The following is a 12,361-nucleotide window of genomic DNA, read 5'->3' as shown; positions in this document are numbered from 1 at the left end:
TATCTCAGGTAAAGTGCGAGGCAAGGGGCTGGTTCTCGTACCACTTGATTCCCTCACTACGATATACATCACTTACACAGCTCAGCGTGACAACGTACGTCAGTGGTGCGGGCCCAGCAAGAGGCCGCCAAGTTGCGGGGCATACGGATAGCTACTTAGGATGTTCAATGCGATGGCAAAACAACTTCTTGGCTGTTGCACAGCCTCCGGTTAACTTTCACTTGCATCAGAGTTTGGATTGTCCGCCGACCTAACTCACCGACTTGCTGTGTAGAGCAGCCTGCCATCTGACCACCAATTCCAAATCTCTACCAGGAGTTGGCCGAACAAAGTCACCTCGGTGGTTAAAAGCATCCGACATGCGCGCTGCCTTTGATGTGTGCATAACACCAACTTCATTAGCTGCATCATACTTGATATTTCAGCAAGCGAACTCTCACTCCCTCTCTTGCAGTTTCGACTATCGCAGTCACGGAAGGTAGCAAACATGTGTTTTGGCAGCAAAGACAACGCTGGTGAAGAAGAGGCGCCCCGGCCAGCGCAGCACCGCCAACAACAATCGCAGATGCATCATCAGCAACCAGCACGCGGCGGCAACTTTGCTCCTCCCCGGGACCCACCGCCGTCTCAGAAACCGCTGATGGCTGTCGGGCCGGATGAGATTGCCCCGCCTCTGGGACCGCCACCGAGCCATAGGGTCGCGGCGGGTGATGATTACGCTCCCCCGCCAGGCCCGCCTCCTTCACATAATAGAGCCCCGGCTGCGGACGACTTTGCTCCTCCGCCCGGTCCTCCTCCATCCCACCAGAGACAAGCGACGCAAGACGAGTATGCGCCGCCTCCGGGTCCTCCCCCGTCTTCCCGGCCTCACGATGACCTGAGCTACATCGCGCCACCGCCCGGCCCACCGCCGGCCGAGAGCAAGGGCACGAAGCCACAGCACGACTGGTATGTCCCACCCTCTACCCTCCACCCGCGCTCTGCCCCCTACTCCCTGGTAGTTACTCCATCACTGACTCCAGCCCAGGGAGGCCTTGGTTCCGGACACGTCGTTGTTCCCGCCCCCTCCCAGCTTCTTCTCGGGCTTCGACCGGTCGCCCGCGCACAACGCCACCGAAGCCGAGGCCGAGGCCGGCGAGCGCTGGTGTGCCGAGCACCCCCTGACCGCGCCCATCGCGCTAGACAGCACCGCCGTCACCGCGCTCCACGCGCACGACCCGCGCCTGATGCAGCCCCAGGGCTTCCGCGGCACCCTCGTGTGGACGGCGCCGGGAACGTGGAAGGCCAATACCGATTCGCGAGCAGCTGATTCTACGTACGTAGGGGGGCCCCAGGAACCAACTCAGTTTACTTGCTCCTATTTTTTCAATATCTCCCCTCCCCAACCCAACCTAACCCAACCCCCCCCCCCCCCCCCCCCCCCCCCCCCGCGCCCAACCCCTCTTATTATTTTGACTGACATGCAGTGAGCAAGGATGATCGCCTACCCGCCCCTCTACGCCGTCACGCTGCACTCCCCGCTGGCACCAGCCAACGCCGCCCGCCCAGCAAAGACAATCTACTACGAGGTGCAGCTCTTGCAGCACGGCAACCCGCGCGCCGCGGGCGACATCTGCCTGGCGCTGGGCTACACGGCGCTGCCCTACCCGTCCTTCCGCATGCCGGGCTGGCACCGGGCCTCGCTGGCCGTGCATGGCGACGACGGGCACCGCTTCATCAACGACCGGTGGGGCGGCAAGGCCTTCACCACGCCCTTCGCGCGCGGCGAGCGGCTCGGCATCGGCATGACCTTCTCCGTGGTCGACAGCCGGATCGAGACGGACGTCTTCTTCACGCGCCAGGGGCGCGAGGTCGGCCGGTGGAACCTGCACGAGGAGACGGATGCCGAGCAGGACCTGCCTGTCACGGGGCTCGAGGGCTATCATGACCTGAGTTGTGCCATTGGGACGTCCGGGCAGACCGACTTTGAGGTGCTCTTTGACCCGGCGAGGTGGCTGTTTAGGCCGGTGGGGTATTGAAAAGGTGATGGATTAGCTGGTTTCGTTTTCATTTGGCAATGGGGGGTACCTTAGGTATAGCAGTCATTTTTTTAGCGAGCTCTGCTTGTAGTTTGCTGTAGCGCTTGTAATGATACCATCCTAATAACACCCACTTCATCGCCACACGTCACTCTTTGATCTTAACACGGGGTATCAGTCAATCAATCAATCAATCAACCCAACTAATCAATCATCCAGCCCTCCCCACTCTTCGTCCTCCCTCTCCGTTATGCGCTTCTTCTTCCCCTGCTGCTGCTGCTGCTGCTGCTGCTGCTGCTGCTGCCTCTTCCGCCGCTTGCTCGCCTCGATCGCCTGTAGCCGGTTGTGCTCTCTCCGCCGCTCCCACGAACTCTTGGTCGTGATGGTCGCCTTGCCGCCGGTGCGTCTCGACTCCACGCCGCGCACCTTCAGCTTCCGCTTATCCTCCTTGGCCACCTTGGGCAGCGCATCCAGCAGCCACTTCTGCACCACCGCCTCGCCCTCGCCTTTGCCAGCCTGCTTCTCGCTGGCGGCAATCACGTTCGCCACGCTCTTCACGAAGGGGATGTCGTCCTTGGTGTAGAACGTGACAGCGACGCCGCCCTCGCGGCCCGCCCGGCCCGTGCGCCCGGCCCGGTGCACGTACGCCGCCGCCGAGGTGGGGACGTCGTAGTTGACGACGCCGTTGACGCCCGCAAAGTCCACGCCGCGCGCGAGCACGTCGGTCGTGATCAGAACCCACACCTCGCCGCCGCGGAACCGGGCCATGATCTTGGACCGCGCCGAGTCGGCCAGCGACGAGTGCAGCACCGCCACGCGCGCCGACCCGCCCGCCTCGACCGGGATGTCGTACTTCAGCTCGTCGTGCAGCGCCTGGGCGCGCTCGATGGTTTGTGTGAAGACCAGGAACGGGGGGCGGAGCGGCGGGCCCGAGTCGGCGGACGAGACCGGGTGCAGGAGTTGTCGGAGGGCGAGGAGCTTGCCTGGCTCGGTGGCCGTGTAGATGAGCTTGTGCGTGATGTTGGGTACTGCCGTGTCCTTGAGTCCGACGACGAGGCGGATGAGCGGCCGCGGCGTGCTGCCGGGCCGTTTGGACCGTTTTTCGAGCTGCCTGGTAATGAGGGACTCGATGTTGGAGGCCATGGTGGCGGACCAGCAGGTTAAGCCGACGTCCGGGTGGGTGCAGGCGCGCCAGATGCCCATCGTCTGCTTGCGGAAGATGGGGTCGAGAAGGACGTCGGCCTCATCGAGGATCAGTGACCTGACCGAAGGTAGGACCTTCCGAGGACCTGATTTGCCGCCAGAGAGGAAGTTGAGTAGGATCTTAGGCGTCGTGACCAGGATATCCACCTTTGCCAGCGGCTTCGCAACTCCCTCCTTGCCGGCCTTCTCCTTCTCTTCCTCGGACTCCTCTTCACTCTCCTCGTCCTCACTGCTGCTTGCTTCACTCCCACTACCATCTTCCTCCTCCCTCTTGCTCTTCTCCCCTTTAACCTCCTCCGCAGCAAGCCTCAGACCTTTCTTCATCAGCACCACCCTCACCCCGGTCCCGATCGCCAGCTTCCTACCCTCGCTCACGATCTGGCTGGCCAGCTCTCTCGTGGGCGCAACGACGATGGCCTCCAGCACATGCTCCTCATTATCCCTCCCTTGCGCCTCGCGCTGTCGCAGAACCCCGTCAATCGCCGGGATGAGGAAGGTGATGGTCTTGCCGCTGCCGGTGGGGGCAACTGCGAGAAAGTCTGCTCCATTGTCCATCCCGGGAAGATCAACGCTCTTGGCTCTCTTCAGCGCCGTTGATGGCCGAAGGAGAAGAGGCAGGCTGCCCATCTGCACCTCGGTCGGCACGCGGAATCCCTGCGCCGAGATGTTGGCCGCGAGCTGGGAGGAGACATCATATGTGTATCGGAGCTCACCGAAGGACGTGAGCGGCTGGGGAAATATCTGCTTTTTGTGGTCGTCCTTCTTTCCCTTGTCATCCTTGTTTTTTGTTTCGCCGTCGCTCTTCTTATCCTTCTTCAGCTTCTTCTTTCTCGAAGAAGGCTTCTCCTCTTCGGGTTCCGGCACCTCGGCCTGGGGCAGCCCCGACAGAATTGTAAACTTGAGACGGTGCGACCGCAAGATCTGGCGGCACTCGTCCTCGTCCAGGAGCTTGATCTTGCGCTTCTTGGGGGCAATGTCCTCCTCGGCCTCGGCTGGCGCGGCATTGGCGGCGGGCTTCTTCGGAGCGAAGTAATCCACGTCACTCAACTCTTCGTCCTCTTGAGTTTCCTCTGTCTCATCGCCTTGCGCATTCCCTCTCCTCTTCCTTTTCTTGCCTCGGGAGTTTGTGCTCACCGGGTCGTGGAAGAGCTGCGGGTGGGGGAGGGCGCCGGCCGAGGGGAGCTGTGTCGCTGCCGCTACGGCCTGGGGTCTAGTTTTCGGGTTCGGTTTTATGCCGCGCGAAAGCACCTTCAAAATATCCATGGTGAGCCGGATCAAACAGTCGAGTGCCGCTTGGAAGCTTGTGCGCCTTGTTGTAGAATCAATCCGAAAGATAAATTTTGGGAGAATCGAGGTCCGATAAGAGAAGATCTGGGCCACAGAGTGCATGCCAAGGCCTTATCAATCGCCCCACCATCAACCGCAATACATACCCAGCCAGGTGAGCCAGGTAGCCGATTCACTCGTTTCACTGGTACTACGAAGTAATGCATAGTGCAACCTGACTTGTGTAAACAGCTTCCTGAGAATCCCTTCAGGGCATCTAGTCCACCCGGATAGTTATTGGTCGTTGTCTTTAACTGATACGACGGAATGGGGTATACACCGCATGGGCCATGCGTAACCTTTATCTAACACCAAAATACCTCAGCCATATCATACAGCTAACCTACTACTGTACACCATCTCCCACAACCTCCTCGCATCTCGCGCAGAGCTCATCCTCCTTGGGCGCAACATACCTCCAGCACCTGGGGCACTTGGCCTGTTTGGGCGGCTCCACCCAGGCCTTGCACGGGGTCCCAAGGAGCTCGAACTCCTCGCGGACCGTCCACTCGGCCTCCGCGACGGCCCCGTTGAGTTCGACCGAGGACACCACGAACATGGCCTCCAGCTCATTCCTGTATCTGCTCAGAATATCCAGCGCTTTCCCCTCAGGCACCTCCAACACCACCGCGCACTGCAGCGACGACCCGAGCAGCTTCTTCTCCCTCGCCAGCTCCGAGGCCGCCCTGATGGCTGCGTGCGTGCGCATCAGCACCGGCACCGCCTCGCGCAGCTCCGCCTCGTCGGTCGTGAGCCGGGCGGGGTCGATAACCGGCGCCTTGTAGAGCTGCCGCAGCGGATGTTCGACCCCAGCATCCTCCTTGAGCCACGCCGGCCGGTGCTCCCACGCCTCCTCCACCAGGACGGGCGTGATGGGCGCCAGCATGCGCAGGAAGCCCATGAAGATGGGCTCGAGCACGCCACCGCCGTCCGCGCAGTATAGCCTGTCCTTGAGCGCCTCGAGGTAGAAGGCCGAGAGGTCGTTGTTGATCCAGCGATTGAGGCTGCTGAAGGCCTTGTTGAACTCGTGGTTGTCGTAGTGTCTGCCCACTTCGTCCATGACGTCTTTGAGCTGGAGGAGCGCGATGTGGTCGAGGGCGGTGAGCGGTGCAGTGCGCGCCGCCTGGTGCATGCTCCCCGTGAGCATCTTGATGGTAACGCGGTACTTGCTGAGCGCCTGGTGGATCGTCTTCAGGACGGGCTCGCCCAGGACGATGTCGCGCGTGTAGTCGCTGCTGGCGATCCAGAGGCGGAGGGCGTCGGGACCGAGGGCGTCCTTGACGGGCGCCGCGTTACCGCCCTTCTTCTTGCTCTTGAGCGGCGGGAGCAGCGAGCCATCCATGACCTGATCGGCCGAGATGATGTTGCCCAGAGACTTGGACATCTTTTTGCCGTCTTGGTCGAGTGTGAAGCCGTGCGTGATGAGCGTCTTGAATGGCGAGAGGCCGAGCGTGTTTGTGGTAGACCTTCCGGCGACTTGGTCCGCCATGGCAGCCACCCGCGTCAACAGACTGGACTGGAACCATCCGCGGTGCTGGTCGGAGCCCTCGAGGTAAAGATCTGCCTGCCTCTCCTCCATCATTGTCCAGCTGGTGCCGCTGTCGAACCAGACATCCATGGTATCCCGACCGCGTGTGTATGCCGCCTTGCCGCGTAGTGACTCCGGGATCCAGGCCGGATCATCGGGGGCATCTGTCCACCAAGCGTCCGTCCCTCTCTCTTGAACCACTGAGATAATGTGGTCAATGACTTCGTCCGTCATGACGGCATTGCCATTCGGCTCATACAGCGCGGGTATTGGCATGCCCCAGGCTCGCTGCCGCGAAATGCACCATTCGCTGCGGCCCTTGACGAAGGCCTCGAGCCTGTTCTTGCCGTTCTCGGGCACAAAACGCACCTCTTCGAGCGCTGCTAGCGCCTCGTCCTTGATTGTATCCACATCGGCGAACCACTGAGCCGTAGCCCGGATGATGATGGGCTGTTTGGTCCGCCAATCGTAGGGGTACTTGTGCCGGTACTTGTGAACGTCCAGAACATCGTCTCCAAGCAGGTTCAACACCGCAGCGCTGCCACCGTCGAGCACAGATATCCCCTTTAAACGGGCCGGTTCGTCCGGGTAAGCCTCCTCTGTAAACAATCCATCGCTGTCCACCGGCGCAGACACCGGGATGCCTAGAGACAGCCCGGCTAAGTAGTCATCGAACCCGTGCCCCGGCGCGCAATGAACCAATCCGCTCCCCGAGCCGTCCGTGACAAACGAGCCGTGGATGAACGGCTGCGGCTCAGCCGACTTGCCCTGGAGCACATTGACGTAGCGTAGCTGTGTCAGTTGGCTACCCTTGACTGTGGCAATAATCTCCGGCGCGGCCCCTTCGCCAACCAGCAGCTTCGCAATGCGCTCCAGGCAGTTTTCCGCCACCAAATACGCGTCTTCGCCGAACCGGACAATGTGATACGCCAGATCGTCGTGGATAGCAATCGTTCTATTCGCGGGAAGTGTCCAGGGCGTAGTCGTCCATACCACGGCAAACAACTTCCCGGCAAACCCGTCCAGTCCCGGCAGCCCGTGATACCCCTCCACAACCGGAAACCTCACATAGGCCGCCGTGGACACGTGGTTCTCATTGTACTCCAACTCGGCCTCAGCCAGCGCCGTGCCGGACGACGGCGACCAGTACACGGGCTTGTACTTCCGGTAGACGAGCCGGCGGCGCGCCATGCGCTGGAAGAGCCGGAGCTGGCGGACCTCGTACGCCATGTCCATGGTCGTCCAGCGCGCGTCCCAGTCGGCCATGACGGCGTACGAGCGGAAGCTCTTCATCTGTTCAAGCACCGTCTTGGCGGCGAGCTTCCTCGCGGCCTTGCGGATGGCGCCGGCGCTCATGCGCTTGCCCTCGGCCGTGCCCACAGCTTTGAGCTCGATCGGGAGTCCATGGCAGTCCCATCCGGGGATGTACGAGACGCGGCGACCTAGATTCGGGGAAGTTGAATCAGCTACTGAGAAGAGAAGTCGAGGATAGACGGAGCGAGCTAGGAGGGGCGAGCAATCTGCTTCCGCGGTACACACCTTGCTGGACCTTGACGCGCAGGATCATGTCCTTAAGGATTTTGTTCAGGGCGTGCCCCGCGTGCAGGCTGCCATTGGCGTAGGGTGGTCCATCGTGCAAGAGGAATTCGTCGTCAGCAGGGCGATTGGCGGCCTGCCATTTGTAAAAGTCGTCGGCGCATTGCCTGATGTACTGCTCCCGGTTCTGCGGCAGAGGACGCGGTCTACGGGCAACGTTAGTTGAGGGCTGGTATCTGAACGCGAAAGGCCGTGGGTGGCCTACGGGAATGTCGATTTGGGCAGCCTTAGCGTTGATGCCCAGCTCTTCGACATTGTCGCGGACCCGTCATAGCGCAAACCGCTCGCCGGTGAAAATGTTGTTTGGGGAAATTTCCGGCTCGGCGGTTCGGTGGAGAACTGCCGATGCTGCAGCTGTCCCGGATCGGCGGGACCCCACATGGAACATCGGATTCCGGTCAATACATATATACACAGTGTACGCTTTGAGCTTGGTTCAAGACATTTTCGAGCACTTCGGACATATGTTGTGTAGTAAATGGTATTCCTTTGTATCCGCGATATGAATCCCTACCTTCACAACTTGCACACTGGAGGCGGTCACTTCCCAGTATCCACTCGCCGCAGCGTCGGGTATCAACGATTATTGAAGCCGTCACGGAAAGGGCAGCCCCTTTTAGACCACCACCCCCTATTCCTCATAATCAATACGGCAGAGGGAATCTGTCTAGCGATTTCCGCGGCATAGTCACTCCAAGACGCTTCAAAGCCATGGTAACCGTTGGCGACAACTGTCTAATCCAAGCCGTAGAGAGCCCCCGAAAAGATAGCCCCTGCCGCACCTAAACCGCTCAATGTGCCCAACGGCCTCCGCCAGACCTGCACTGCTTCCCCAAAGGGCGGCAGGCCGCGGTAGAAGAACGCACCCGCACCCACAAGCGCCATTCCCAAACCAGCCTCGAGCAGCAGGAGCATGCCACTGCTAGAGCCGTTCTTCATACCCCTCGCTGCCAGAACCTGCCTCCTCTTCTTCGCCGTCCACCATTGACTCCAATACTCCCCAATCCACGGTACTTCACACAACGCGCCCCGCGCGAATCTCGTCACCACAACAGCAGCCGCCATCCCAGCCTTGTCCTCCGCCCACGGCAGCGTCCTCCCCTTGGGGAAGACCTCCCTCCTAAACCCATTCACAAAGTCACACAGTTCCGGATACCTCCGCCGCATCACCTCCCTCAGCCACGGCCGGGGCACATCCGGCAGCATCATCAGTGCTAGATACCCAAACGCCAAGCACCTCGCCGCCAGGGACAGTGTACTCCAATCCTCCACCTCCCCCAGCACGTCCAACACGTCCGCCGCCAAGCCCTCCAACCGTATCCTCGCCTTCTGCTCGGGACTGAGCATGCCACCCACCCCCTTCTCTTTCTGTCTCCCCAGTTTCAGCGCAGACGGCACAGTCACCCACCCCTCAGCCGCCGCCCGCTCCTCCGCCTCGCGCTCCTTCTCCGCCCGTGCGTCTGTATCCAGGCTTGACATACCCAGGTGCTCTGCGCGGCGCACCATCACGGCCCTGACGGCCGGCGGCTCGGTCCAGGGCAGCGGGAAGGGGAGGATGGCGCTGTATGCGGGCCGGGTGGCGGCGGCGTAATTGGCGGAGGAGACGTACAAGGAGAGGGAGAGTAGCGGTGCCGCGTGCTGGGTCAGGAAGGCTGTGTAGGCTGTGCTGTCGGCCTGTTCGAGGGGCGATGGTCGGGACGGGTCGGAGAAGGACGGTGGTGGGTGGGTTTGGAGGTGGGTCGCTATGCGCGAGAAGCCGCTTGTCCAGGTCGAGGTCGAGGGGTCGTGTAGGGCCGGGAGATGCTCTGCCATGCGATTGTGTTAGCTTGTAACGGATATGGTTGCGGTGTGTTGGTTGAGGAGGCGGGGGCTTCGCACGGGTTGGGACGGCTGAGGGACTAGTCTGTATGAGTTGGTATTCGGTTGGGCTGGTGCTTTCGTGGAGGTAGGCGATGGCAGCAAGGCACTCTGCGTCGATGGACGGCAGGCCGAATGCCGGCCCCCAGACGTGGAGCTGCAGAACCATCACGACCCGTCCCTGGACAGCCTCCCCTCAACGACTGCTTGGTCGACCCCTTCAAGTGTTGTCGTCGGCCAACACGTAATGTACCTAAGTATGTACCAAATCGCGTGGTATGCTGCCACAGTGTGCTATATCTCGCTTTCTGTGCCGATCTATCAAGCGGATGAGAAGCGCAGGTACTCACGTGGCAATAAGACACGCAAGTGGCAGGCTATCTACTGTGGTAGCGAGCCAAAGTTTTGTGACCTGGTCAGGTACCGTCCGTGCGCTCCCCCAAAACAGGTTTAAGGTAAAACTTACAACCAGGTTACAAGCAATTTTACACTCGAGGTTTCACCAGAGATCGAGAATGCACTCGCAAAAACAGTCGTACAACACCAAACACCTTAGCCCTGATGATAGGTGTCATTGATGTTAATGGCATGCATACCAAATACTAGGCATTCTGCATAGAAAGTTGATGTGGTTGTCGGACCTGACTGACATTGTATGATCGTGTTGACGGCTCGATGGAGACAGAGCGGGTGAGAGCATGACGTCCGATCGCGCGATATCCGTCTACGTACACGTACTGCAGCACAGATCGGACGTATGTACAGAGATCGCTGGTGTTTTCACCGGGACAGGCCTAGATCACCGCAAGATTAATGATCTGTTTGAGACACCGCCCCGTTGATCTCCCGCGGCAACCTCTGGGACCGCTTCGGCCGGCTTGCCGTCAGTCATTTCCGCCTCAGACAGGCGTTCCTCAATGCAGATGTAACCACCCGTGCCGCCTTGATGCCGAAGTGAACCTCCAGTGGCGGGGGAGAGTTGCAGTTGCTACCAGATCCCCACTGCAAAGCCAACGGCACATGCAAGACATGATCTGATGAGGGCAACTTGGTCCTGAATCAGCCGATTGAGGATTACAAGTCACAGCAAGGGGTACTGTTACATTCTATGCGAGCAATCGGTGTAAAAATGAACCCATGAGTCATGACAGCCTGGATTATTATGCCTAGAGCTAATATTCTGCTGCAATGAGAGTCCAATTCGCCCAAGCCGAATTCCCTCCATTCCCCTGAAGCCCGACTCGGCAACAACCCGCCCGCGCCCGACGCATCACCTAGAAACTCCCGTTATCCTCATGAAATCAGCGTCCTGCGGAGTCTCAGCCCCGTTGGTATCATATGACGCCGTTCCCAATGCTCATAGTGTAGTGATACAGGTGAAACCCTCTCTATAAAAAACCCAGATGTGCCGAAACGTCGTAACACTCAATACCGATATCGTTGCTCAAATCAAGAAAAAGAAGCAAAGCCGTGGATTAAAATGTCCGTATCCCCCGTGGTGGTACAGGGGTGAGAATGCGCCCGTAATGTTCGCGCTGATTAGGTTGGAAGTCGAAGGTGAGAATCGAGATTGCTGAGCCGGCTCTCGAAAGTGCATCCCGCGAAACCATGGAAGTGGCGGCGATGGTGTGTGAATGACTCCAGTGGTGAAACAGCGATGCGGATTGGTGCGATGCGAGGGCAATCTGTCCAGGCATGCACAGCATGCTGCGAGGTTGAGGAGCGCAAAGCTTCTTAGGCCGCGTCGGCCAATTAGCATGCGAGGGTAACACCCGCGTGGCCGTGTCGAGGTACTGGGGGCTTGTGATGCGTCCAAAGTCTGCGGCTTCAAGGCATACAGAAGCGCAATGGCGTGCCTCTCGGGGCGTTGGCTCCGGAAGAAATACAGCACGAGGCCGTAGCTGGAGAGTTGTCGCATGCCCATGTGGGTTATCATGACTCCACGACGTGGAACGGCAATCGAGTAAACGTCCGCAGGGCGTAGCGACCAAAGTGATGAAACATGACACACATGTCGAATCCGAAGAAAAGAGGTCGCGAAACCCTTCAGCCTTAGCCTCTCTTTGGCACAGGAGGCAAAGGCCGGCTCGGCGGAGGGCCAGGGCAGGGAGGAAGTTGAGACGGTCTCTGCTCAGGCATCATGGCTGACGGTTGGATCGACGTATGTGGTGATGGGTGTCGTGGTGAGGGCGAAGCTACTGGTGATGGATAGCTGGGGTGGTAGGCAGGTAGAAAGCCCGGGATATGATCGTGATAAAGTAGTCCGTAGAGAAACGCTTAGTTCTCTTGATGTTGTGCTGGGCTGTCTTCTTGTCTTCCTGGTGATCGAGAATGCTTTGAGAGTCGCGACGAAGGCGGGGAGGGTGGGAAAGGCTGCCTTATGTAGGGAGCCGCGACTGACAACTTGCAAATTGCTCGTCCAAGGCCAAGGGCAGAAAGGAGCAAGCTCACCGACAGGGCTGCGATCATGGACTTGTGGGGCTCCAGGTACCAGCGCGACTTGAAGTTCTCAGTACACAGCTCGGAGCCGGCGGTACATTTGAAATCCATCGATTCCACGTCATCTGCCTGGGCCTACTGCCAAGCCTAGGTTGCGCAAGCCAAGGGCTAAGTACTTTGACTCTGGCGGAGATCGACTTTGCGGTGACGCAGCCACGGCTTGGCGACAACCGACACAATCGCCGGGCTTTCAATCACCGTAACGAAATGAAACGCTGCATCAGGACCTGGGTTATCCCTGTCGTCGCTAATGCTGCCCGCCCCTGGCTCGGGAGACACAACATGTGTTACAGTACACTGGCATGCCACATCTGTACGCCGTGAAATCACATTC

The 12,361-nt window shown here is 59.6% G+C and overlaps 5 protein-coding genes across 5 annotated transcripts; 1 reads left to right on the top strand and 4 right to left on the bottom strand.

Annotated features, from left to right (window-relative positions):
- Positions 1 to 371: 371 nt before the first annotated feature.
- Positions 372 to 2,122, top strand: B0T15DRAFT_4588 (uncharacterized protein). Its single transcript, XM_062865967.1, has 3 exons — positions 372 to 948; positions 1,028 to 1,315; positions 1,475 to 2,122. The coding sequence occupies exons 1-3, from the start codon at positions 488 to 490 to the stop codon at positions 2,016 to 2,018; spliced, it is 1,293 nt and encodes a 430-aa protein (XP_062725285.1). The 5' UTR covers positions 372 to 487; the 3' UTR covers positions 2,019 to 2,122.
- Positions 2,123 to 2,225: 103 nt separating this feature from the next.
- B0T15DRAFT_563874 (P-loop containing nucleoside triphosphate hydrolase protein) lies at positions 2,226 to 4,573 on the bottom strand (the record flags this gene model as incomplete). The annotated part of the gene is made up of 1 exon (XM_062870628.1): positions 2,226 to 4,573. The coding sequence occupies exon 1, from the start codon at positions 4,482 to 4,484 to the stop codon at positions 2,226 to 2,228; it is 2,259 nt and encodes a 752-aa protein (XP_062725284.1). The 5' UTR covers positions 4,485 to 4,573.
- Positions 4,574 to 4,683: 110 nt separating this feature from the next.
- On the bottom strand, positions 4,684 to 8,011 carry B0T15DRAFT_515672 (tRNA synthetases class I-domain-containing protein). Its single transcript, XM_062868211.1, has 3 exons — positions 7,877 to 8,011; positions 7,615 to 7,817; positions 4,684 to 7,517 (listed from the first exon to the last, which is right to left on the bottom strand). The coding sequence occupies exons 1-3, from the start codon at positions 7,924 to 7,926 to the stop codon at positions 4,894 to 4,896; spliced, it is 2,877 nt and encodes a 958-aa protein (XP_062725283.1). The 5' UTR covers positions 7,927 to 8,011; the 3' UTR covers positions 4,684 to 4,893.
- A 395-nt stretch (positions 8,012 to 8,406) lies between these two features.
- On the bottom strand, positions 8,407 to 9,697 carry B0T15DRAFT_488228 (Tom37 C-terminal domain-containing protein; the record flags this gene model as incomplete). Its single annotated transcript, XM_062866488.1, has 2 exons — positions 8,407 to 9,476; positions 9,550 to 9,697. The coding sequence occupies 2 exons, from the start codon at positions 9,695 to 9,697 to the stop codon at positions 8,407 to 8,409; spliced, it is 1,218 nt and encodes a 405-aa protein (XP_062725282.1).
- Positions 9,698 to 10,769: 1,072 nt separating this feature from the next.
- On the bottom strand, positions 10,770 to 11,671 carry B0T15DRAFT_4546 (uncharacterized protein). The gene is made up of 2 exons (XM_062865959.1): positions 11,540 to 11,671; positions 10,770 to 11,466 (listed from the first exon to the last, which is right to left on the bottom strand). The coding sequence occupies exon 2, from the start codon at positions 11,462 to 11,464 to the stop codon at positions 10,973 to 10,975; it is 492 nt and encodes a 163-aa protein (XP_062725281.1). The 5' UTR covers positions 11,465 to 11,466; positions 11,540 to 11,671; the 3' UTR covers positions 10,770 to 10,972.
- Between the last annotated feature and the right edge of the window lie 690 nt (positions 11,672 to 12,361).

Source organism: Chaetomium strumarium, assembly GCF_033439665.1.
Source record: "Chaetomium strumarium strain CBS 333.67 chromosome Unknown B0T15scaffold_1, whole genome shotgun sequence".
NCBI classification, from domain to species: Eukaryota; Fungi; Ascomycota; class Sordariomycetes; order Sordariales; family Chaetomiaceae; genus Chaetomium; species Chaetomium strumarium.
This window is presented reverse-complemented; position numbering and strand designations above follow the sequence as displayed.